Here is a 27,547-nt window from a genome sequence, read left to right on the forward strand (position 1 = left end):
ACCTCTCAATTCAGCTTCCAAAAAATCACAAAATGAGCAAAAAAATTTCTCTCTATCTCAACTGAACCGTTGGCTTCGGTTTATATCACCTTCTCGTGATTATTTACTATGATCTGTACATGGTGCCGCCATGATGTCACGCGCCGGATTTCAAACTCGACAAATTGCTTAATTGCTTCTTTCCTACATTTCCTACATATATTGCATCTGAATGGTCACTCAAGTACAAAATTACTTATTGAAAAAAAACTTGCCCGGCTTGGGGATCAAACCCCGATCTTCGTGGTGAAAATCGAACACGTTACCATGAGACCACGCCTAGATGTTGTTCTAACTGAAACTAAAACTCGAAGAGGTGATTTGATTTTGAAAGCACATCAATGCACTTTTAGTGACTTATCAAATCCCGTTTGAGCACTTTTGTGCCCTTTATGTGACTTACCAAATCCCGTATTGAGCACTTTTGTGCCCTTTATGTGACTTAAGTCCCGTATAACGTACGTATAGATCACTTTTGCAGCTTTCAAGTTCGTTAATGAGCACATATATTTCACTAATGGGAATTGGGCAAAACAAGTCACATACAACGTACATATTAATCACATTTGCAACTTTCAAGTTCATCAATGAGTACATAAAGTTCACTAACGGGAATTGGGCAGTTGATTCTCTTTGTCAGCCAATATGTAACTTTCAATGCCTTCATTCAAATAAATATGTGACTTTTGGTTGCTTGGGTTCTGCCTTCGTTTTGCGTAGCATCTGCGTAGCCTGGAAATCAATTTTAACATTTTTTGTATGGAAATACGTAAAACACATCAAATATATGCTTGTTGTGTTCAAATATAAGCGCGTGGAGACAAATGACAACAACACCAATTTGTTGCACCTAGTTGAAGCTTCAATGTGGTTTTTAGTTTTTTTTTTCCAATAAACGCTCGTGAAGTTGAGTAAAAATAAAACTTAAAGTTGTAATAAGTTGGCTAGGAAACGTCGTAGAATCTTGTGCAAAACGTGTGATTTGTATGCCTCAACAAATGTTCAGAACATCTTATTCATGTAAATCCTCATCTAACTATAGTTAAGTTTAAAAAACTAACTTTTATATAACTTTCTAAATAAAACCTTTATAACTCTGCTCTGAAAAGAGATAGAGTTTTAATATATTCTACAAAGTTTCATATTTTTACGTAATCTACAACTTTTTACTACAAAGTAAAGCTCTATCTATTGAAATAAAAAAGTTAGAATTTTCATTTTTTTTTGTAGTGAACTTTAACTAACTTTTGATGCTTTCAAGTTATGAAGCATGTTTGAAGAAGCAAATGTTCTGAAGACACTTAAGAGATAAGATTAAAGACAGAGGCACTACTAAAAAAGTTCCACTTTCAGCCCTTTTGGACCACAGTGCATTGCCGTGATGGATGTGTGATGGAATTTACAGATAATGTGATAATTTAAAAATTGTGATTATAATTTTTTTTATACAGTGATGGTAACCTTTGTCTTAAAATTATATGAGGCCTACAGAGCCAAAAGCAGTTAAAAAATAATCAATTTTGAGTAAATAATGCCAAACGATTCTCCACATTGAATTTTTAAAATTTTCAAAATTATATTCGCATTCTTTTACGTTCGAAAGAAAATTTCCAATGTTCGAAAAATGTGCGGCAAAAGGCCAAACACAACATTTACCCCTTTGGCTTATATCACTAAAAGGATTTTCATGGCCCGCGGGCCATGGTTTGGCCACCCATGTTGTAGATTATAAGGTAGAACAAATTGAATGAATAGTATTATGCTCAATTTCTAAACATTCTAGGAAAACCTCGGTAAATAAATGAAAATATTTTTTCAAAGGATCTTGCTCTGTTTTAATTTTTTTTTTCATAACATTGAAGCTTATTAAAGCTCCGTAGGTCACAATTTGGTGTTCGTGGGCCAAATGTGGCCCGCGAGCCACGGTTTGGCCATCCATGGATTACTGTGTCAATTTCCCGGCCATTTTGGCATTCTCGGGAATCGGAAAATATTCTTCTGCGGGGAATTGTCGGGATCCCGATAAAAATTTAAGATGAAGATTTCTACTCTGTATTGCATAGTAACCCTTATCTTTATGGTATTTTTTAATTATTAGGTAGTAGTATTGCAAAAAATTCATACTTTTTAATGTCTTAAAAAATCAATAAACAATTATAAAACCCAAGACCCCAAAAACTAAGTACTTTGCCCGAAAAACTTGTCTGATTCTTGTTCAGATTCCTTTCGTAGCGTTTCTTTATTGAAATTGTTTGGTTTTATAGATTCTTTGTCGTTTTTCACAGTTTTCGAACGAAAAAACAATTTTTAGTTTTAAAAAAATATATATCAAGGTAGAACTATCCTTTTCCTTGCCCAATATGATCCATTTTTCGAATTTGTATGGTGAAATTTTTAGTAATTTGGCACTTTTTATTGGCTTTGGGAATTTCCGGAATTTTTAGCGTTTCTTGGGATTTGGGAATTTCGTTTTTTTTTATTTCCGGGAATTTCCGGGTAGGTCACTCAAACTTGGATGCGAAAAATGTGTAATATTTTGACCTCTGTTCTTTCTAGAAGCTGCTAAAAATTTCGATATAACTGAACAAATGATCAGACAAGTAGAATCAAATTTAGGTTGTGAAAGTATTTCGGGTCATGAAAGGTTTGAAAGGAAATTTAAAAAATATAAAAAATTTAATTTTATTGAGTTAATTTTGTAAATAACATTTTTTCCTTTTTTTATATGGTTTAATAAGTTTACGTACTTTGCATTACACATTTATAGCCACTTCTCTACGGTTTATTAAAAAAAAAAAAAAACAAAAACCCATTAGATGTTACCATTCATTGGTAAGCATACGTATTGAATTAAATAATCGTTTCAAAACTCGAAGTTTTTTGACAATAGGAATGGATTTAACCTTCTCAATCATGAACACATCGCCACAATGTAAACAGAAATCTCAAAAATTATAATAAAGTTGAATCGCTGTACAATGAACTTCAATCTATTTTGAACGCGAGTCTGAGCAAGACCGGGTTGATTTAGCTAGTATTTTGAAATATTCATATTTTTCTACTATCACTAGACTAGAAACCCTAAGTTAAGGTAAACTGCATTCCAAAAGGAGTTACTCCACACTATACCAAGAACAAATGTAAATCTCGAAGTACATCCGAATCCAAACTCTCGACTGACGCACCGCGGTGATCGATTGCATACCATTTGAAATTCAAATAAAAATCTTTCAACAATCTCACTTGGGATGATTAAATTTATTCTCCCATCCGCGAAGAACTATTTTCCTATCGCGGGAATCGGATTCGAAGAATCGTGTGGTTGGGGGCGGTGTGAGTTTGGCTTCACCTTGCTGGCAATCCACAGCGGGATAGAATCGGATCGGTGGTGGAGAAAGATACTCCCAACTATATCTATCAACTAGTACCTTCCTAGCTAGTGCTGCAAGGTAAGAACTGAATCGATATGCGCGAACCATCGAAACTTCAGCGGAAGAGATTTATCGCACCAGTCAAACATATTTCAATGGTACTTCCAATAATGGTTCCCGTTGATGAATGGAACAAGTGCACTGTGTAGCGTTTTTTGTCGCATGTACAAATGCCCTTCCACTTGCTGATAGCTCAAGCTATCTAGCTGTTAGTGGCGTGGAAACTTCTGTAAAACGAATCTTTGGCTCGGCGATCGACTCGAACGATTGGCTGTGGAAGCGTTCTCGCCAAATTGTTCCTCCCGGGGGCAATCTGATGCCAATCCAATCGAGGCTATCCGGAGTGTGACAACCCCCACGTAAAAATGCATTTTACGGGCCAAACGGAACAGTTCTGCTCAATGGAACTACACTGCAAATTGTGAATCAGATTGACGGAGTACTCTACCCCGAGAGAGAGAGAGAGAGAGAAAGTGTATTGAGCATTCCATTGCTGTCGTAAAAGTTTATGCTAATCAAAAAGTATAAAGATGTTTCGCTTTTTGTCCAAAGTAAAGCTTTTCGGCATGTCAATTTGAATGTAAAATTTCACTTCTAGCTGTTTAAGAAATATTTCTTTGGAGCGGAAAGGATCCTTTTTACTGCCAATACATTGTTTCAGATAACTTTTTGCAATGCACATTTCTAATGTTCTTCCCCAAATTTCATGTGCCAATTTGACATTGAGATACACATCGATTTCGGGGCAGCTCTGACAGTTTATCTATTTGTCAATCGGTTGTAAGTTGGCAGTTCCATTCGTTTCGCACGGAAGTTTATGGTCTTCTGTCGATTTGGAGAACACTAGATATATACATTTCCGCGGCGACGTCGATAGATGGATGGAAGGAAACTTCTATCAATTCCGATAGTAGAAGTGCTTCACTGCTCCCTGGATGTGTGTTTTCTGGCTGGCTAATGATTAAACAAACAATCCAAAGCGTGAACGTTATCGCTTTTTTCGGTATTGCACTGATTTATAAATGAAACGTTTCTGTCGCTTTACGAATAGTAAATTTGAGATTTTTTCCAAATTTCATAGGAAGAATAAAGAATGAGAGCAATCTTTAGGACAATATAACGATCAAAGTGCTTACAATTTGGTTCATTTTTTACGTTTTATGTTTAATCAGTTCGGCTTTTAATAAAATTTGTCCTTACGATTTTAAGCTCGAAGTTATCGAAAATAGCTTTTTCACCATCTGCTAGATGGTACGGCAGAAAACGCTTATCGTGCCCCAATTAATTCTGCTCTGTTCGCCCCGAGTGAACAAATTAGGGTAAAAAGGCGTTTTAAAATTGATTTAAGTGAAAAATCAAAAAAATTATGATGGTGAAAATGTGTATATCATGTTGCAGTGCGTACATTATAGATCAAGATGATTCAAAGATCATAAAATGGTGCTTGACAATTATAATATTTTCGTCACTTGAGTACCTAGATGTTTTTGTTTAAATATTTCTGTAAAGATGATAAGGAGATTTCTTTTTTTGGTGAAAAATTAATACGTTTAGTTAGGAAGTACGAAACTATTCCTCATTAAAATTCATTTAAGAAAATGCGTTCTGTTTGTAGAAAAGAGAAGTGCTATGCACTATGCCCCGGGTGCTCGTTTTGCCCTTATCTCCCCTACTCTGACCAAATTAAGAACACTTTTCCAATGTGTTCCTAATTTTAAATAGTCATAGAGCATTCATAATCTCGAAAGGTGGACTTGATAATGCGTGCAAGTTAAAAACCATTTGCTTGATCGGGATACTTTCTAAGAAAAAAAAAGAAATTACATGAAATTTCATGGAAATTTAAAAAAAAAATCTATCGTTGATTGTGTTCTCCAAATCTTTCTTCTTTACTCTTGTTTAGGGCTAGGTGGGGTAATTATGAACAAAATTTCTTCATTTGGCACACTTACAGCCACAATATGTTAATTTCTTATCACAAACTCTGAAAAGCTGCCATCAATGAACGTTTCCGTGCTCTTCATCATTCTGTAGAACAACTTTTGTTTTTTGGTCGCAACCTCTGTCTTTGGGACGTCTGTTCATAATTACCCCGTCTGTTCATATTTACCCCACTCTCTAGGGGGTAATTATGAACACGGATTACGAACTTGGTATATAATTTTTGAAAAGTAACAGTAGTTATACGTTACATTTATCCATAGTAAGCAGTGTATGGTGATTTTTTACTTAAAAAATTATGTTCATAATTACCCCATACTCTGTTTATGATTACCCCGGACTATGTTCATATTTACCCCGAGACTTGTCCAATATGATTTTTATGGTGACAGAAAATCTCAATTCAACACCAAATAATGAAAATTATTAGCAGTAACAATAAAATGGGTTGTTTTATAAAAACTCAATTCAATTCATGTATAAAACTTGCAAAATAAACAAATGTAATCAAAATTAAGATGTAAAACAATAGAAAAATAGCTATTTAGTGTTCTTTTTAATTGATATTTTTCTATCTTTTGTTTCGAGAGTTCAATTTCTTTTTTGCATCTTTTACGTTTTGGTTGGATTCTTTTTTCCGTTTCTTTATGTCTTTACAGAACATTTTATTCGATAGGACCTCTCCATACGTATGAAATTTTAGACGAGTTAGGCTACTCGATAGTTTTTACATCCGTTTAAAATGTGCAGCAAACATCAAGTCTTCACCAAAATGTCGTGGTCTAGGCTTTTCACGTACGTGCGAGGTATCATGAAATTACAACCTATTCATATACAGGAAATTCTAAAATATTTTTAAAGGGTTGTTTCACAAAAACACTCGTTAAAATGTTCTTGCATCAGTGAACAGTCATTTTTTACAATTCTTGTCAGTTCTACATGATCGACAGTTTTGAAAAATATTGACAGTTATACATTTTTTTTATCACCTGTTTGAAATTTTACATAAGTAGCTCTATTCTCTATTCAAAAAAAAATTGAAGTACTACCGAAGTTTTCCTCAACAAACTGAAAGAGAAAATCTTCAACCAAAAGTTGTTTATTTTGCACCAAATTAAAAAAAAAATATTCGAACAAATTAACATTGAAAAAAGTATCTATCAGGTATCAGAAAAGAAGTAGGCTTAAATTGACATTGAAAAAAGTATATAAGTAAACAATTAGACTGCAAGAAAATAGATTTTGGATCTTTGATATCCGGATTTAACATATAAACAATTATTATTTGCTGTAATTCTAATGTTCTGAATAGCAGCACGTTTGTCAAACATACAGGAAAATTGATCTTTGCTTTGTGGACTCATTCACCAATTAAATTTATCAAAAATTTTCATATATTTTACTGCTGACCACAGAGATTTCAGGTTCATAGTAATGTCAAATTTCACACAGTTATGAATAAAAGCTCGATCAGCAAACCTTTTTTAAACAAATGGTGAATTTAATTTTTAGCCAAATTAAACATATATTCAAGTCTGGTTTAGAACCTTATTGTTGATCAATTACCAAAAAAACTGGTTTTGGAAGCACGCGAAACCTGTATTCGGTATTAGAGAACAACATATTCCTGGGATACAGGTTTTCGGTTTTGGTATTACCGGTAAAACTTTTGACTGCCTTTTTTATTTCAACGAAAAGCAAGTTTTTATCACTATTTATTTAAACAAAATTAAGACTTGTTCAAATTTGGTTACGGATTGTGCTTTTTTTTCAAAATTTCTGCTTTATTCACTTTTTCCAGTTTTGAAATTTTATTTTCAGTTTAAAAAAAATGGGGTTCAAAAGTTTTTTGCAAAGACTAAAAAAAAGACTGAAAAGAACTGGCATAGCTTTTTTTCTAAATCAAAATTTCAATTTTGGAAAAAAATTCAATTTCTCAAAAATTCAAAACTTAACACATTGCAGACCTTATTTAATTATGAAATTTACTGAACTTGGTCCAGTGGGTTCTAGATATAAATGCCGAGTGTTGATGTTTTCCGGCTAAGATTTCTCCACGGTCGTCAATGTGTTAAAATGTTGTAGAAGAGGGGGGGAGGGGCGTAAGTAGTTTTTTATGAAATTTCTTACAAGGGGAGGGAGGGGGAAAGGAATCTGGAAATGCTTGGGTAATTAGTGAATGGCCCCCTAAGTTGATGAATAAATCATTCGACCATTAAAAAGCATTAGAAATGTCAGGAAATGCATAAGAAGATGTGTTCATAATTACCCCATAGGACGAAAACTATGGGGTAAATATGAACACTCATCTGTGAATAAGTGCGAATATTTTTTTTTCAAAATTTCTTCAAAATCCAGACAGAGCATCATAAACTGGATGTAAAACATGTGATAACAATATTCCAGCTGGATTTTCTACGATCAGATATTCAAAACATTAAACATTGTCCGAAACGATTTCCGTTTCACGAGGTAATGGGTTTTTAAAACATCTGAAATGATATCATTATGATTTGAAAACAAGTCGGAAACACCTTACAGCTATCAATCGGATGATAAACTACAGGCTGCCACACAATACAGCGTCGATCGTCGCGTCGCGTTGACATTTAATTTTGAGGATGCCATTTTCCGTTTGAGTCGCCACAATGGTGCGTCGCGTCAGCGAAGGCATTGTACTAAAACGCAAAACTTGTTCTAAACGGCAGCGTTTTCGAGCGTCGACGTTTTGGTTTTGAAAAATATCAAAATTTAAGCGCGTCAGCATGGGTTTGAACTATTCGTATTTGATATTTTTCGTCAAAGATTGACACAAACAAATTACATATAAAGCGTTTTTTAGAAATATTAACTTGATTTGTATGTTCCCGTTTTTTTTAAATAAAAATAAATGAAACATTTTGCGTTGGAGTTTGCGAGTTTTCTCTCAATATTTCCCTGTCAGTGGACGCTATATTGTGGTGCGAAAATTGTAGAGTGCGTCGCGTCAGCGTTTTAGTACACAACGACGGCGTTGACAGCTGACGTGACGCGACGGACGACGCTGTATTGTGTGGCTGCCTTACCACTTTTGGAACTTTTTTTGTTCATTCATCCCTTACAGCAGCGCGTATGACACTTGTTCGGAATTACCCCGTGTTCATAATTACCCCACTTGACCCTACTCACATTGTACCAATATTCTTCTGATTATTGGTCTTGGTGAACGCATAGTTGAAAACGATCATAAGCATCATAACTGCTCAATAATCTTCGTTAAACTGAAAAAAATTCAATTCACCTGTTTCGGGATACGTTGATTATCGTTATACCATTGATGTACTTTCAGGCAGCAGACAAACGGGCTCAACACGAGACTCAATGAAAAACAACACACGGTTCTTGGGCCATGGATTGCAAACTCGCGTTGGAAATACTTTAAACTTATTTCCTAAATCAGAGTTAAAGTAATTAATGAAGAAATAAACTTTCTTATAAAAGATGCCAATCGCTTGTCTAGTCGTGCTTTCGAGCATAAACTCGCAAATACAAACTTGAATCTGTTAGAAACAAGCCACGAGAAAGGGTTATAAAACATTTATTCGCTGGTTTTGCTGTTTTAACATACCTTCAAGGACGGGTCTGATCAGTTTAGATTGATTCTGGCGTACCCAAAGGATTGATTTTAAGGCCAATGCTATTTTTTCTCATTATAAATGATCTGCCATCTATTTTAAAATACTGTAGCGTTCAGATTTTTGCTGATGATGTACAAATATATTGCTGCTCTGACAATTCATTATCAATGGAAGCTGTTGATGATAAAATAAATTACGATTTAGAAAACATTAACCAATGGTCTATTCAGAATTCTCTACCTGTTAACACAGCTAAAACCAAGGCTCTATGCTTTAGTAGATCCAACAAAAATATTAATACCCTTACGCTTTATCTGGCAAATTCTGAGATAACTTTCACCGATTATACTGAAAATCTTGGCACACGAACACATGCGCTCGTTTCGTTTATAACTTTTTAGATATTCCAGTGTTCTCCACCTTAAAAAAAATCTGGTAGGCTGTCCAGTGTTCATTCTATAATTTTTACAAATATAGATCCTGCGTAGTTATCCACATAATACTACATAGAGAAGCACCACAATATATCAAAAGACTTTTTGTTACTGTGAGAAATACGAGTACACTGAATTTAACTATTCCATCTCATTGCTCGGTTTATTTTAATATCTTGTTCCTCGTTATCCCCCCATTATTATTTTTTTAACAGTTCTCTCATTTGTTTATAGTAATCTCTTTCTTAATATTTAAAGTTTTAATAAAATTAAACTCATTTCAGAGGTTCTGCTTCTTTAATATCGAAATAAAAAAAAATAGGTGTTTCTGTTTACATGTTTCGGATTATGTAGCCAGTTAAGGATTCTTGATTCTCAATTCAAAAATTCATTAGAAATTTTATATAAAACGCTGTTATAAAATCCTGCTTCAAATTTAGTTTAGCTTTTCATTCAAAATCAGATTTATTCAATATCTAGATAATAATTTTGCAAATGTTTAAAAAATTTGAAGCCATCCTAACTTTTTGTTTCATATGCAACTTAAAAGTTCTTAAGGGTTGCTAGCGAACCGGGAAAACCGGGAGTATCGGGAAAAACTTTGGAATTTCATCTCATCACCGGAAAACCGGGAATTTTGGCACATCACCGGAAAATTTGTCATGTTTGGAAATTCTTCAAGGAGTTTCAGAATTATTTTTAAATTGATTTCTAAATTTAAGAGCAGTTTTCGGCAATCTCGATATATATTTACATGATTCTTTCTTATTTCCGTTCATTAGTAAATAACAAAATTTAAATAGCTTTTCTAACTCATTGCGGATCAAATACGAGATATCTCTTTTAATTTTTGCTCTCAGCAAGTATGCTGCACTAACAAGTATATTTCAAATGTTCTAAATTTAATAATTAAACTGTAATCGACAAAACTAAACAAAAAATGTTTGGTAACTTAATAATACTATGTTTGTATAAATTGGTCCAGTGGTTTCTGATAGATATATAGTGTCGAATTTCGGAGTTTCTTGGCGTAAATTTTTTCGCGGTCCTTAATATGTTACCAATGTTACCAAATGTGTTTTCTAGTTTACGACTACCAGTTTCAGTTTTCGGCGTCAAATGGTTCAGTATTTGATAAAAAATTTTCATTAAAATATTTCATGCAGAAACCAAATATATATAAAGTGATACATACGACCAAATGTAACTTTATAATTAAGTGCCTTAATAAACAAACTTATGAATAAAAAAAAAAACAAATATTTTGGTAGCGTTAGATTTGTTAAGCAGAGTTACATTTTTCTGACGAAAGAAATAAATTTAAGGCTGATTAAATGCTATTTATTCGTTAAACAAAGCTGAATAAGCTTCTAAGAGCCTGTTTTATGGAACTTTTGGTTACTTGGGATATTTTTTGCCAGAAAAAGAGATTTTTCAATGTTGTTGTTTTTGTTTTTGTTGTTCTGTTTTTCGTTTAAATAGGCTGAGGAGCGAAGCCTACACAACAATTTTTTTGCTGAAAACCTGCAAAATTTTGCTGGTTTTTGACCTGTTGACTTTCCAGTAATTTGAATTGCTGGAAACGACCAGAGAACTCAATTGCTGGAAATTCAGCAATCAAAATTGCTGGAAATTCAGCAATCTAAATTGCTGGAAATCAGGTTTAAAAAAAACAAATTTTGCGATCCTATATTAGATTTTAAATTGAAATATCAATATTAAACCTTCATTTCAGTCATATTTACAATTAGAAATTAGTTTGTTCATTTTTCTTAACCTTCATTAATTTAATTTTTTAAAAAACAATTAAAATAATATCTGCCAGTGGATTAACCACTTTTGGCCAAGTTTTGAACATCATGCTCCATCTGAAATAAAAAATAAAATTATTGATTTATTTATGAACTACTTTATTTCTTCAAAAAATTTACCTTTGGTTTAAATAATTCATCGCTGGGATAAAATTCGATGTCTCCACCGTTGCATACACGAGAAACAAACAAACACTTTTCGCGCGCAACGAAACATAACTAGCAAAATTAAAAACAAATTCAAATTTTACAGATCGATTGCTGGTTTTTCAGCAAAGAAGAATTAGTTCTGGAAAAATCAGCAAAAAGGTGAATATTTGCTGGTTTCCAGCAAATATTTGGCTTGCTGGGCTTTTCTAGAATTTTTTTTTTTTTGCTGGAAATCGAGGCAAAAATTTACTGTGTACATCGCAAGTGTTTTGATTTTTTAATTCTCTCAACGTTAAACTTTTGCTTAAAGATTCCTGAGCTGGAATACCAATATGTTTTATTGTAAAAATCTTGTCGAAATCTAAGGTCTCTGTTCAGCCCTCTCTTATTCACAATTTTCAATATTTACACGAATCTTAAGTTCAAATGACTAGGGTACTGCTAAATTTATGTAGGGGAGAGTGGGGTACCGTGGGCCATGGGGAAACGTGGGCCACTTTTAATATCTCAGATGTGTGTTGAGATAAAAAATCTCAAACCAACTGTCATCGTCGTCGCTTTGCGCGTGAGCATATATTTCTATATGTTGTTGACTGAAATACGCATCATATGCTTCTTTTATTTATCAAGCTAAAAAAAGTTAGAAAAAATTACTTACATAATTAAAAAACACTCGCTAATTTCATCGATGGGGAACCTAAAGTGCATAACAAAAATATGCTCATACGCTTATGATCTTAGTTTTGTCATAACCTTTTACGTGGAAAAGGAATTTTTGATGAAACATCAATAAGTCACACAAACGCAACCAAGTTGCAAATCATAGCTTGTGGGGAATCGTAGGCCACACATCTTGAACCACCTATATTTTTATGTTTTTATACACATTCATAACTTAAAATACGTTTTTCCTATCTGTAAAGTTTTCTTATGCCAAATGAAGAGTTATGAAAAATATTTTGTCCATTCTATATAAGAAATTTTGCCAAAACGTTCGCGAGCCAGGTTTTAGAATCTATGCGATCATACTCAGCTCTCTTGTTTATTTCTTCATCTGAAATTGCTTTAAAATAACGAAATGAATTTGTAAATCACAGTTTTGGGTCAACTCATAAACTTTGCATGTTGTTTGATCAATTTGGATTTGGTGGCCCACGATTCCCCACCATTTTTCAAAATTCAAACAATTTTCCTTTTTTTCAAACAGTCAGAATTTGGGGAAAATAACTTATTAAAAATTGAAAAAAAAAACCTTATGATACCTTGAAAATGTAGAAACCATTTTTTATTTTCATTTAATCTTTTAAAATAAAGGAGTTACGTTACAACGAAAAAAAGTGGCTCATGATACCCCACTCTCCCATTTTATTTTTTTTCTATAACTCGGCTTTAGATTTGTATAAAAAATATAACTTCAGTAAGAAAAAATATCTCAACATTTCCCAGTAAACTGATTATTTAAAGTTTTGTGAGACAAATTTCCATTCAAGTTGACAAGATGACTTAATATTATATTTCGATTTTTTTTTTCTACATATATCTAAAAAAACTGTACAATTTTCTTCTACAACTCTGTACAAATTTTAGATGAACTGGAATATTCATATTGGCTCAAAAGAACCTTAAAATAGTGAAAATTTGAAGATCGAGTCAACTGAACTTCTTCTAGACAAATTGTTCAATTAGTGGAGCAAAACAATGAGTATTTCAATTTCGTTGGATTTGTCTAAAAGTTTATGAAAACCTGTCAATTAGATGCGAAAAAACAACGCGTTGAAAGACGTGGAAGTATTTGTCATGAATTCACACCGGTTAACAAGTTTTTAATTTTTTTTATATTGAATTTTTTATTTACCTTGCATTTATATTGAAAAAAAAATGAGTATAATAAATACCGAGAAAATCATCATTTTTAACCGGGAAAAAACCGGGGGAAAACCGGAAAAAACTTTGGAATTTCAAAACGGAAAATCGCTAGCAACCCTACTTATCTCTCATACAGTTTTCAAATATAATGAAGCTTCAAAATCAGATTCATCATACACAATTAGAAATTCAATTCAGATTCACAAGTCGGATTAATAATGAATAACTGAAATGAAGAATTCAATTGCAACGCGAAACATCAGAGTTTAAGTAAAATATTCTTGATTTTGGGCTCTGAAACAATTTTCACTTCTTGACAAATATTTAAAGTTGATCTGGAATTAAGATTCATTTTTTTATCAAATTTGAAATTCAGATTCGGATTCAGCTCGGCAATAAGTTATGGAATCAAGTTGAAAATATCAGTATGACTATTTCGTTGAGAAAGTTAAATTGCAAAAATTTATTTTTATTAAATTGATAAAATTGAAAAATTTAATATTTTTTAATGTAAACACAATACAGTTGAGAATCCCAAATATAAAGTAAAACTTGAGTTTATATTGCAATCTGATTTATTTTGAAAATTAATTTTAAAAAATCAAGCACAGGATTTCTATTATGACATTGATTTAAAATGAAAAATAATTTGATGAAGAAACATTAACTTCTCATTTAAAAACAAATCTACAAAGAATTACTTTTTTGCCAGGTGTTAACTTTAACATAATATTGCTGCTTTATCAATTGCCAAAGTTTGAACTGAAATCTTAAATTTGGATAAGATTTGCGAGATTCAGATTTTAATCTGAAATTTTTTATCACCTTTTTTCTAATTTTGAAAATTTGATTTATTTACATCGATGGTTAAAAGCTTTGAATTTACTCAAGAGTTGGGCAGATTTAGTTTATTTGTTTTTAAACATAGAATAATTTGTTTTTTAAATCAGAATAAGTTTGTTTTAAATAGAATTCTTTATAAAAATATTCAAAGGCAATAATTAACAGTATGTTCAATATTTTTTCACCAAAGGATTCATTATACAAGTAAAGCTTATCATTTCAAAGATTTTAGGACGTATTTTCAAAAGTGACAATTTAATTTCAAAAACTAATAATGTAAAAGAACTTGAAATTGAAAAATCGAATAGTATACCAAAAATATTTACATTTTTTCAGCAAAACATTAAAAAAAACAGTCCTCAAACTACCCTCTCTATTGTTACTGAAAATTGTTGGTTTTTGGAGTATTCTTAACCTGTCTCTCAAGAAGCTGCATGGAGTTAAAATTTGAAATATTTTAAGGTGTTCAAGGATATTATGTAGTTTCTACATTCGTACAAAATGAGACGGATGGATGGACGGGGTATCACGACGAATCCCTATTTTTTACCAAAAGATGCAGGTCATGTTATAGAATGGTCCATTTGAATCATCGTTGAAATAAGTAACGTCCTGATTTGGGACCTAAAGACCTGCACTCAATAACTTCTTGTTTTTTTTTGCTATCTCTTGAGGCGAAGCCGGATTTTGTTTCTGAAGTCCCGTTACAGGCTTTCACACAATTTTTGTAAATTTTTTAATGCTTAAAGATTATTTTATGAGGTGAAAATTGAAGATGGGACCGTTTCAATTTTTTTTTCGTTTTTTTAGGGGAAAAGGGGAATGTTCAAAATTTGTTCAAAATTGCAGATCTTTTTTATAAAAATTGTTCAAAATTCCGGATCATAGGAAATTAAACTTCCAATTACAGAATTATAATCAAGAACTTAGGCCGGAACTAATAACAAATTCTTCTTTTTTCACCCCTACTCTCAAATTTTCAAAAAACCCGAAGGAGTTAATAACAAAAGTTTTAAAAATTTCCTGAAAAACTATATATCAATCAATCAAAAGAAAATTCGAACAATTTCAAGGGCAAAAAGCAAACCATGGAAGCTGGGAGTTTTTGTCATCTTTCGCATTTGTGCTGTTTTTCACGTTTTTTTTTAATGTAAAATAGCTTGAATTTTAGAGTCTGTTCAAACAAGATTGCATACAGTTTTTTGTATACAAGGTTTCCAATTAATAGTTTTTTTTGCATTATTTTTTATTACTCCCTCTCGTGATGTCTCAACCTCAAGTGACAAAAGAAGGATTCAAAATTTGTTCAATGGCTATCAAACCATTGTGATAGAATTTCATAATTAATGTTTCATTTCTGTTTAGTGAGAAACAAAAATAATAAGTTTTTGGTGTGATGTTTTAAGAAAATAAAACGAAATCTATATCCTTCCAAATCTCATTATTTGACGGCAGCACTCCATCAACCGATAGTCAATCACCCAACTTAGAAGCCTTTTATACGCAGTTCTGGAAATCCCACTCGCATCGAACAAAGTTGAGGCAAACCATTTCATTTCGGCAACTGTTGTCGATCTGGCTTCTTCGTGCAGCAAAGATGCCCGGAAATGGTCTTTCTCGAAAAAGGCGGGAGGACGCTCACAAAAGCCATTTCCAATTCGCCAGAGCGGACAATAATCACTTCGTTCCGTTCAGTTCTGAGCTGAGTAGAGTCAGGCTACGGGATGCTGTTCAAACAGCCATAAGATAAGAACAACACATTCAATCAGTGGGAAAGCTTGAATCCCATTCGACCGGTTTCGGATGCGAAAACAATCATCGAGATTATTCCGGGCAGTTCCGACGCTGCCTCCCACGCTTCCTCCTCGAGCTCGCGCATCATCAACGAATAGAGAACGTAATCGGTTGCCAGGCATTGGCGATTGTATACACTACTTCTGTTGGCGAGCTGCTGCATTCAGTTGGGTCCACCAAACGAAAGTCAGCAGAAAATATTTAATTTCATTTCAGAAAGCCAGCAGAGCCTTTGGGGCGAACTGCTTTGAAACCATTTGACCATAAGGCTTGAGGTATTGTTTATCCTACTCGGTAAGATGAGTTCCAGTTGAAGCTTATTTCTAGTGCACTGTGGGTCCAGTAGGCGAAAATTCGTCCAAAATTGTATGAGAATCTACACAGACACTACAGACTTCAAATGCTACCTAGCTTTAAGCTGCAGACATGCATGGGTACATGCGGCAATTTGTTTCTGTAATTGTGGTTTTTTTCTGGTTCTCTGATTGGCTTCAATTGACCATAAATAATAAATAATCTTAGAAATCGTTCGAAGTCTTTTTTTATGTTTCGATATCAATTAAAAGGTGACAATTTATTAAGTACGTACCTAATCTTCAATTATATTTATGCTATTTTAGCTGTTCTACCCACCGTACCAAAAACATGATGCTCCTCCTTACAAACCTTCAGTACAAACCTCAAAAAGTAATACCACATCGATTCGATTACGATTGGAAATACTTTCCATTCCCCTGTAACAATAGCGGAGCAAAGCTTACATCGTAGTCTTTTATCCTTACTCTTAACGCTCTCCCCTTCCTTTTCAGGATCCACAGCATAAGATTTCATTAGAATCGCGAACAAACGAAAAAAAAAGTTCGACAAAATTTTGCAATTGTCTGTTGAGTCCGAAACCAAACCAAACCGAGAATCGAAAACCGGAAAAACAGCCGCCCCCAGAGAAAAACAATCAAACAGCATTTTTTCACATAATCAGTCGGAGCGATGTTCGTTTCTGATGTTGTCTATGGAGCCACCACTGATTTTTCTATTTTTTTTCTACCGCACTTCTTTCGGGTTTGTGTGTGATTGGCTTTCGTCCAGCGAGACGCGCTGATTCTCTAAAGGAATCTCCACGAGATTGAATGGAAGCTTGGAATTCAAGCTCCCCCGGCTTTCCCCCTTTCAACATCAGCATAATGTTTTTGTTTTCACTTTCCCGTTTTCCCCGAGATTCGAACAGCTTCTTAGTCGGCATTTCTCTCTCTCGGAGTTTGTTCGGCCGCGTTTGATGTCGGGACAAGATTGATGAAAGTATTTGCTCAATGCCCGTCCGGATGATATTTGATTGCGAAAACGGTTCAATATTGGAAAACGGTTTGATGGTTATTGCATTAACTGCTGCCGGAGCCGGTTTTTCGGGCAGCAAGAAACAAGACTGATTGATATTGTAGCAAAATTGGAATCGAATCCTCCCCCGCGCCTTCGGTCGATTGATATGGAAATGAAATCGATCAAATTAACTTATTTCGGCGGGAGTAATCGGTTTAGTTGCTGACAAATGCTTGACATTGTATTTTTTTTCGGGATGTTTTATCGGTAGAATTGTTGTTAGAGTTTTTTTTTGTTTTGTGGCACTCTCTTTATTAGGATTTTTTGGGCAGTAATCTTCCTAAAACAATTGAAATTTCATAACCAGACTCAAGTTATCTCCAGTCGTAAAATCCAATGAAAGAGGTTAAAAAATGCAAAACTCTAGACAGTCCCTTGCAATCTCTAACTCAAGCTTATTGTTCTACCCAAAAAGCTAGCTAAGCTTTTCACATTTCCAAAAGCTTATCGCTTTGGTCAGTTATTTTGGGGTTATCCTCTGGTCCTATTTTTTTTTCAACTCTTTACAATAGCAAAGCATTGTCCGTTTTTCTGCATTCACGTGAATTTTCGAATGATTTATGAAGTATTCTTACCGTTGCAGCCGGACTTTGAGGTGGTTTATTTTAATTGAGAATGCCTGTTACAAAAGTTTGAAGATCTTTCAATGAATGCCCTTTAGATATGTGGATTATTAGTTATAAGCCCTCCTGTTATTAAACTTTCTTTTTCATTTCTATTGCAGATCCTGGATGAGGTGTACTCGGTACTGAAATACATCCGGTCCACCCCGATACTGGCCCGGCCCTTCAAGGTGACGGACGAGCTGTTCGACCTGTCGACGATGGCCATGGAGTACTTTAAGGAACACATTGAACCAAACTTACCTGATATTACCTATTTTAATAAAGATTACAGTAAGTATACGCTTGTAGTGATTTAAGTGGCATGTATAAGACAGTCAAATACAATATGGGACATTTTGAAGTTTAATGGTGGCTCCAGAGAGTTCAGGAAAAAAATGTAAAAATATTACTCCTTAATTTATTTTTTCAACTTTGGCAACTTAATTGTAGATCAAAGTACCTTTCAAGTACGCGACAAATAATTTGAGACTAAACACCTCTACCAACATTGAGATAGTTAAAATTATTGAAAGTTTTATTGTGGCTCCAGAGATTCAGCCAAAATTTCTGCTATCGATTGGTTTTCCAATTATTTTTTATCGTTCTTCTATAAACGCCTCTCGCGTGTTCGGCAATGTGAAATAGGAAAATTCCCGGCTTCCAATTATAAGTCCCACCAAAAGTTTCCCGTATAAATTTGCTTCTAATTGTCGAACATGCCAACGACAGCAGCCACCTAGTCTAAGAGCAGCACCCGCGCCATTGAACAATCTAATCATCAGCTTTCCGCCGTCTTCTCGTTCTTTCTTCCCACAGCATCTAGTACAAAACCGTTCGCGGCCCTAGAGGTATCATCCTCGATCCTATCCCGGGACACATCACACTCCAGTTCGTCCTCACCGCCCCAGAGCAACATGGTGCTCCGGAAGGGTATTCGTAAAATTAAACAGGGAATGAAAAGGTAAATATCGCGGCAGCAGCAACAGAGCGGTAGCATCACCGCCATCTCCGGTGCCTTGTCTGAGTCTAGGCTTGGCGGTCTCTTCTCGTGACAACACTTGAGACAACAGAATGTTTCGTATGTTTGGTTTATTTTTTACAAATTTGACTAAAGCTTGTAAAACTACTTACGCTGAATCTTGATCCTAATTTATCTGTTTTTTTTTAACGGAATTACGATTTGGAATTTAGATTTTTCAAATGAGCCGATAGCTTATCCCAATTCTATAATTATTTTTAAAATATATGAATTCTTTTATCCCGAATCTTGAATAGTTCAGTCATGGAGCTGGAATTAATAAAAAAACAAAAAAAGAGAACCTTGATATTGCTTTGAATTAAAAATAAGTACATTAATTTACACCTAGAATTGATTCGCGAATTCTATAATCGCCAAACCTTTATGATCAGTAAATCACGATTTTATCTTTTGAAAACCAAAAATTCAAAACATATATTCCAATCTCAAATGGAGATCTACAAAGAAAATCGGGAACTCGAATCTGCATGTCCTCAATGTGGATATTGGATATCTGTTTTAACTTCGTATGACTTTGTAGTTCGTTATAAAATGTGTTTTTCACCCGTTTTAAGTTCAGAGTCAACATCCCAGAGGGCAATTTGATTCCAAATGTGAAATTTCAGTTGGGGTGAATGAGGATATCTGATCCTTGTGGATACTTATTTCCTCACCTATGTATATCTCGAAACTGGAATGACTTACAAAGATCAAATTTTCTAGAAAAATTTGCCAAGCGGAGCAAAACAACTATGCTATAAACTCAAAATACTTTAACAAAAAAATTTCTTGATTTATTAAACTTTATTTGAAAAATTTCATAGAATGCGACTTGAAGATCTTTTTTCATCACATTAACATGTTTCTGACATGAGAAAATTATAACAAAAATACTTATTCTAATATATCAATCTTTAGAGTGTTATATGAACTTCATAATACTGTATTTTCAAAACAATGGTAAATGTTTATTTTGTGTTCAATTGATCCCTAGAGTTCGAAAAGGTATATTTTTCTTCTAAATATTTAATATAATAAATATTAATATATAAATATTTAATATTTATTCAATAATTGTCTGACATAAAGGGCTCAGAAAATAGATTTTCTCTTAAATTTAGAAAATAGCGCCTTTAAATATGCAATGACTCTAGGATTGAGACTATTTTTGGAATTTTCTTCTTCTTACACTTATGAATTATGCAGTGAAAACAAACATGACCAAAATAAACATTTGGCATGCTATTTTGAAATTTTGATCGATTTTTTTTCCTAGGAAAATGGCCCCTAGAATGCAGGATCAAATCTTTTTCAATAAAGGATCAAGTTTCCCTTAACTTTAAAAATATAATTTTTTTTTTACTTTCACAAACATGCTTCTAGTTCATCTACCGGTTTAAGTATCGTTCCAACTTTTGAAGCATAGAAACTTGAAATTACACGCTGTCAGAAAATGCAAAAGACGGTTAGTTGCCGAATATTTTCAAAAAGATATGGAGAAAATAAGAAATTGGGATCAAGTATCCCATTCTCCCCTATAGACATCTAGTACTCCTTTTGTGATGGTCATGAACTTCTTTTCAAGGTGGGTTTATGTTTGAGAGCTGATCAAAAAACCTTACCTTGAACTCAAAGAAAAATCAAAATATATTTAAAATGTAATCTGAAATCGGAAGCCAGAAAAAAAATTATGAGACAGAATTGATCGTACATCGAAAAAGTGTTCACACATTTTTGGAGTTCAGATGGAAGTTGTTTTTTAGTTGAAAGTCTCTACAATTCAACAACAAACAAGAAAGTTTATTGAATTGATGTTTAAAATATTAAAAGTAAATTTTTCTATTTATTATTAATAAATCTAAGAAAAGAACAATGTATCTATTTGATAAATAGATTGATAGTAAGGAAAAAGTTAGTAAATGTGTAGTTAGTAAATGTGGATTTTTTTTATTTAATTAAAACTTCACGAATCTGTTCTATAATTCTGTTATGTTGTACCTCTTTTTCATCACAAACGCTCCTTAGTATGTTAATATTGAATATTTAATAGTTGAATATTTTAATTATTACATTTGAAGCCCTTGGAGCCAAAGGGATATAAGTGCATTTAAGCTTATTACGAGAAAAAACGCTTTCAAGTTGCTGTGTTTGTGCTTTTTTCATATCTTTTACGAAAATTATTATTTTTCCTTCGAACATAAAAGTATGTAAATGAAATTCTAAAAAACAGGAAAAATCACCAAATATAGTAATAAATATGATAAATAATTAGGCATTATGAACTTAAAATAGATGAAACTGTGGCTATTTCAAATATTGAAATTTTGGGAACTAGATTTTCTTGGACCTTTTGATTCATACGGTTGCCGACACCTGGTCTAGATTCGATTCCTTAGAGTATTTAAAGAAAACAACTTGTTTTGTGATGCCAAGGATTTTCTAACTGATATAACAGGGCTCAAAATTTTTAATTCTATATCAAACTTTGATGATTGATCAATATTATTCAAGATTAACAATCTCGATTCAGAATTGATGCCAAAACCTCGAAAAGTAATACCAGGTTTAGAATTCTGTTATAGATGTTCAAAATTGTCTTGCTTGTTGATACAAATTCATTTCTGTCTGAATATTAAATTTTAAATTAGATTAAACTCATTCCAGTGTTTCTGGTTTCATATTATCAAAATCAAAATTGTATTCCTGTTTTTATATTTCGTATCTGTATCTTGTTCAGGATTCTTGATTTTCGGTTTGTATCATAATTGGAAAATTATGATTAAATAGGTGTTTTGAAATCGTTATTCAAATTTTGTTTTGCACATCATTCAAAACTTTATCAATGATTTTTTTTAAACTCATATGCATTAAGATAATTGTTTTTAAAATTAAAAAAAATAGTCTTCCTGAATTTTTGTTTCATATTCAGATTATTAGTTCTTAAACTTAATTCTTAATAAACACACAAAAAAACTTCAAAATTGCGATCCAAAATTGAAAACTCAAAATACATTATTCGAAATTCATATTTTAATTCAGATTCACATGTCGTATTGAAAATAAGAACAAATGAAATAATGGATTCAGATTTAAACACAAAACATCGAAATTAAAATACAAGATTGAGGAATCTAAATTAAATTTCAATACTTGGTTTATATTACAATTCTGATCTGGAATCTAAATTCAGAAATGTTTTTTGTGCTTTCAGAAATCGTATTAAAACTCAGAAACAGATCCAAAACTCAAAATTTGAGTTCAGAGTCAGAGTTCAAATACAGAATTAATATTCAAAATTCAAATGTCTCAATTATATGAGTTTAAATGATCAAGATAACTATTTCGTTTAAGAATTAAAATTACAAGTGATCGCTGACTTATAATTTTTTATTGTTATTTCAATTTAAAAATTTCAAATTTGCAATCAAAGTCATCTATTTTTATTTTAGAAAAAAAACTTCCACAGGATTTTGATAATGGAATTTGTAAAAATATTTGCAGATGAAAAAACATAGTCCCATTTAAATTGTGGAGAATTCATTTCTTTTATCCTTTATTTGTCATGTCAGCTATTATAGCAGTTTTATCAAGAGCAAAATTTCAAACTAAAACACTGAATTTGGATCAAGATTGCGAGAGAATCAGAGGGATGAATGGCATCCTGGTGTTAAAATCCTTATGATCAAATATGTATATTTCAAAAAAAGAGAGAAAGAATCAGGTTTGAACTTCAAAATTTCAATCAATTAATTTTACCTTGAAGATTTGATTCATTTTCATTAATGGTTTAAATTGAATTTGCTTCAGAGTTCGATAGATTTAGCTGATTTGATTTGAGCATAGAAAAAGTTTTTAAAAAGTTATTGAAGGCTTAGCTTAGCTTAGCTAGGCTAAGCCTTCAATAACTTTTTAAAAAGTTATTGAAGGCTTTCTTATAAAAACTTATTCTACAGTGACCGAAACAAGAATAGTATCACTATGTGTTTTGCTTGTTAAAATATGAATGATTGGAAATCATCAAAATTTTCTTCTACAATTAGTTTTGAATTGTTCAACGGACAAATCAAGCATAAGTTTACTTTTTTTTTTTGGACGAAGCAATTGGCGTTGAGGACCAAAAATGTGAAAAAAGGGTGCGAAGCTTTTCTAGAACTAAGGAATTAAATATTTGAGCTGTATCTTTACCAAACTATTTACTTTCTTCATTACCATGACGTGAAATGATGAAACAAGCATTTTGAGTTTATTTTGAATCAGAAAAAAAACAGATTGGAATTCAAAAACTTCTTTTCAGTAAACCATACTTTTTCCAGTTTCAAGTAGTAGATGGCAGCACTATCTTGCAGTTAAAACTAAATTAGGTCTCAATATTGATTTTCCAGGTTTATTAAGGCCCATGTTTATCATTTTGTCGTAATTTTCCACCACAGTTTTGTTGGAGTTCAAGCTGCAGATAGCTTTTCCGGATTTGTAAAAAATCACCAGCACAAGAATTTACAAAGACCAAAATTCCTGCTCATCTCAACTTCCGATTCAATTGCAAATCATTGCTAGCCGTCTGGTCCATCAAGCTCCATCGGAAAGTACAACATTATTCTGATTATCGGTCCAAGAAATTCACTTTTAGTGACCTTGATGTAATTTTAATTTTTAGATTTAGTGATCTTAGAATTTCCAAGGCGTTCACACGGTACGAAGTATTTATTTCTTGACCAAAATCATCCAGCACACCTTAATTAATTCCGGATTTTTGAAAATGGGCATCAATTCGGTTTAATTGCAAGACAGTGCTGCCATCTATGACTAAACTGGAGAATTAGTGTTTGACTATTTAAAAAATTTAAATGTTTAAAAACCTTATTATTTTTGAATTTGAAGCCTGTTTTTTGGATTCAAATTCAGCCTCAAATCTACATATGTTCGAATCAAATAAAATTTTCCTTTATTTATTCGAACATATAATAAGTTAAAGATTAGATTTTAGAGACAAGTTCAAAGATTTCAACCATCGATGAAAGTAAGTTACCTATTTTTTTACAAAAGGATTCCGTATACAAATCTTTGTATTGAGAGTTTTGGATGAATTTTCGAAAGTTTTTATGTTATACATAAAACTATACCAAATAAGAAAAAAAGTATTGAGAAATATTATTTTTAATTATTTTTTTTGAGCAAAAATATAATTGAAAAAAAAACGCCAAAACCCCACCCATGAGGCAGTTCTTCTAACGGCTCTGCTGGGTGCTAAATTCATTTTGATTTTACCAAATCGAGGACTGCCAAAATATATGGATTACTACTCAAGAAATTCAAAAATTTTTGGCAAAATTTTGGCTTTCACGATAAAATTTAGACATTTAATTTTTGCTTCTGCTCTAAATAGAATTTGATGTAGAAAAAAAAACCATAATCGTTTTTTTTCCTATATGTTGAAATTATCTGTGGTCTTTAATCGATTAAATGAGCATAAATATTTTAAATGTTATTAAGTCAAAAATTGTCTGCAGAAAAATTTCTGAATTTAAAACCGGCTTCCAAGCTCAAATCCAGGATCCGATTAAATCAGATTCGGAAAAGGCAACAAATTACACAACAATATTTTTTAGTAATTTTTCAAACTCATTTCGAAGGTTCTGAAACTTGTTTTGGGCGGCTCCAGAGACTTTGTCCCAAAAATTAAGCGTTCATTATTCTTGCGTTCTTTAAAGTTGTATTGAATTGACATTTTTTGTTTATTAAACTTTTCTCAGATAATCAAATGCTTTTATTTTCTTGAAGTTTTCTCTTTTATCCTCCAAAAATTAAAAATATATTTGAAATTGGAAGAAGAGTATGGAAATTAAATAATTATCAAACATACGAAACATCCTGTTACATTGGTAAAAGAAATCAAACAAATCGATACGATAATGAAGCTTACCAATTTTGCTTGTTTTCCACTCTTTCCGTCTCCGGCGATCCTCGAATGTCACCATTGGTCCGAATCCCGAAAACTCCCGATCCGGGGAACATCCTGCCCAACGATGCCAAATGTAAATGTGTGTGTGTGCGTGTAAATGTGTACGCTCCCGGGAACAACGCACAGATACAACAATCAATTATCGGTACTGCGGAGCGAGCTGCGTACCTGCAAGCGGAAGGCCACCGAGCAGGCGAAACAAATTGCCGAACAGCAGAAGCTGCTGGCGGAACAGCAAAAGCAAACGCTGGAGTACGCCAATCGGCTCGACGAGAACGACAAAAAGAACGAGGAAATTTCGCGGAAGTTTTCCACCCTGCTACAGGTATGTACGGAATTATGTGAGCTAAGAATTTATCTCAATTCCGGGGAGTTGAGCAGCGTTTTATATCATAATGTTTTTTTTTTAATTTTAAAGTTAAGCAGTCTTAACTAAGAAATCTTAACTCAAAAATGATTCTCAGACAATCTACAACTACAACACTTCAGTTTTCCGTTATTTAAATTTGATTAAAAAACAAGCTTCGGAAAAAAAGATCAGCTACGGAATGCTCAAAAAAAAGTTCATTTAATGCCCAAGAAAGTCTAAATTAGAAGCTATACGTTGCACATAAGGATATATTTTTTTAATTTTTTTTTAAGATCATGACCATAAAAAATGTAAATGAGTGGTGAAAAACCGTACTTTTCAATAAATGAACCGTCAAAATTGTTTAAGTCATACCAGATAAATTTTGAAAAGAGGATTGAAAAGTTGACGTGATTTGGCACATTTTTGCATTTTCAGATTGTCTGTTCATGACTTTCGGGGCATTTAACAATCGGGCTTTTTCCTAGAATTTCTTTTATTCCCTTTTTAGGAAAATTTGATATCTTAATTTAGGGCGACAGCCCTCAAATCTCACCTCATCACATTAATACCAACTTCATGAAAAGGTGTGCCTTATTCCGATGTACCACTAAGGTTCTAGGGTCATTTATATCGGGTTATTATGCAAGTTTTGTCAGGTACTCTACCCAAGTTACAATTTTAGCTTTATTATGGTCAGCACAACTTTGTTGTCATTCATCTTCATAAAAAGCTAAAGCGCATTCTGTACATCATCAGAACTCTAATAAAGCTATTTGGCCCTGTACTAGAAACATCATCATGACTTTTTTTTAAATCTTCAATAAAATTATAATGTGATTTAATTCATCGACGTTTTTCGGCGGATTTTAGAAAAAAAAAAAAAACGTTTTTACCAGTTGTCTAGACGTTTCGAGCTCTTATGGCTTTCGCTCCTCTTCAGTGGACACTAAAATTATATTTTCAATAATGAATTTTTATCTAATTTACAATATTTAAAATCTTACAAACTACTGACCTCCGTCTATACTAATTTGACCCGAATCCAATTAGTATAGACGAGGGCCAGTACTTTGTAAGATTTTAAATATTGTAAATTAGATAAAAATTCATTGTTTAAAATATAATTTTAGTGTCCACTGAAGAGGAGCGAAAGCCATAGGAGCTCGAAACGTCTAGACAACTGGTAAAATCGTTTTTTTTTTTAAAGCGCGGCGATAAACAAAGTTCCAATAAAATTATAATTTAAAATTTTAATCACCAAAGCTTTTATAGAACATGATAGCAATTTTTTATGTTTTTGATTCCGTGAGTTCTGCATTATTGAGACATGACCTGGTCAAATTAATAACAAAAAAAAAACAAAGTTTTAACCATATTATGAACATTTTTTCAACTGCCAGTCAAAATTTTAGATAAAATTTGTATGCAAAAGTATCTTAAAATAAATGCGCCTCATCAAATCTGTAGAATTAGAAAATGTCAATGAAATATTTATTTTAATGGAAAAAAATAAAATTAAAAATATTTCGCAAAAAAAAATTTTTTTAATAAATATTGTAAAACATGATATAATGACATCGCAAACATGATGGAATTGATTGAAAATAGGATTGAAAAATTATTTTCAAATACTTGACATTGTGAATTCGTAAACATGGCGTCATTGTGTGTCCTTTAATTTTGCAACCAACATGGCGTTAGTGCTTAATAGCTTTATTATGGTTAGATAAATGGCCGATGATAGTTTTATAATGGTTTTATGAGAGCCATATAAATAGCTAAAATTTGACGTTTCTCTCGCAAGGCAACCAATTACACGCGTAGGATGAGTTCCTCATTTAAGAGTTGCTATTTATCTTTGGAGGGTCTCGTTGATGTTTTTCGGTGATGTTTAGATGACGAAATTTGCTTTATTTTTAACGATTCGGTTTCCTATTTATTCCAACCATCTTCAGAAACTATTTTATAATATAAAATGAGGTGATATATTATATATTTTAAAATAGTTTCTGGAGATGGTTGAAATAAACAGTAAACCGGATCGTTGAAAAATAAGCAAATCTTTTCATCTAATCATCACCGAAAAACATCAACGAAAACCTCCAAAGATAAAACCAGCGGTGATCTAAACGGTCCTAAATAAAATAAAAAGAGTTGTTATTGATTACTAGCGAACTATTTTTATGGTATCTGAGCTTCTAGATTGTCTTGAGTCGCAACGTAATTTGAAGGTTGAAGGAGCCACTGTTTAGAAAAAAGGAGGGATCTTCAATACAATCTAATATACTTTATGAAGCGTGAGAAGAATTAAGA

The 27,547-nt window shown here is 32.6% G+C and overlaps 1 protein-coding gene across 2 annotated transcripts in view; it reads left to right on the plus strand.

The window, feature by feature from the left end:
* LOC129744360 (uncharacterized) overlaps positions 1–27,547 on the plus strand; it is a 386,715-nt gene that overhangs the window by 351,074 nt on the left and 8,094 nt on the right. For both annotated transcript variants that reach the window (XM_055736844.1, XM_055736845.1), the window contains exons 6-8: positions 18,025–18,196; positions 18,722–18,866; positions 25,009–25,207. In XM_055736844.1, the coding sequence (XP_055592819.1) occupies positions 18,025–18,196; positions 18,722–18,866; positions 25,009–25,207 (516 nt within the window). The remainder of the gene's footprint in view (positions 1–18,024; positions 18,197–18,721; positions 18,867–25,008; positions 25,208–27,547) is intronic.

Source organism: Uranotaenia lowii, chromosome 2 (assembly GCF_029784155.1).
Source record: "Uranotaenia lowii strain MFRU-FL chromosome 2, ASM2978415v1, whole genome shotgun sequence".
Taxonomy (NCBI): Eukaryota; Metazoa; Arthropoda; class Insecta; order Diptera; family Culicidae; genus Uranotaenia; species Uranotaenia lowii.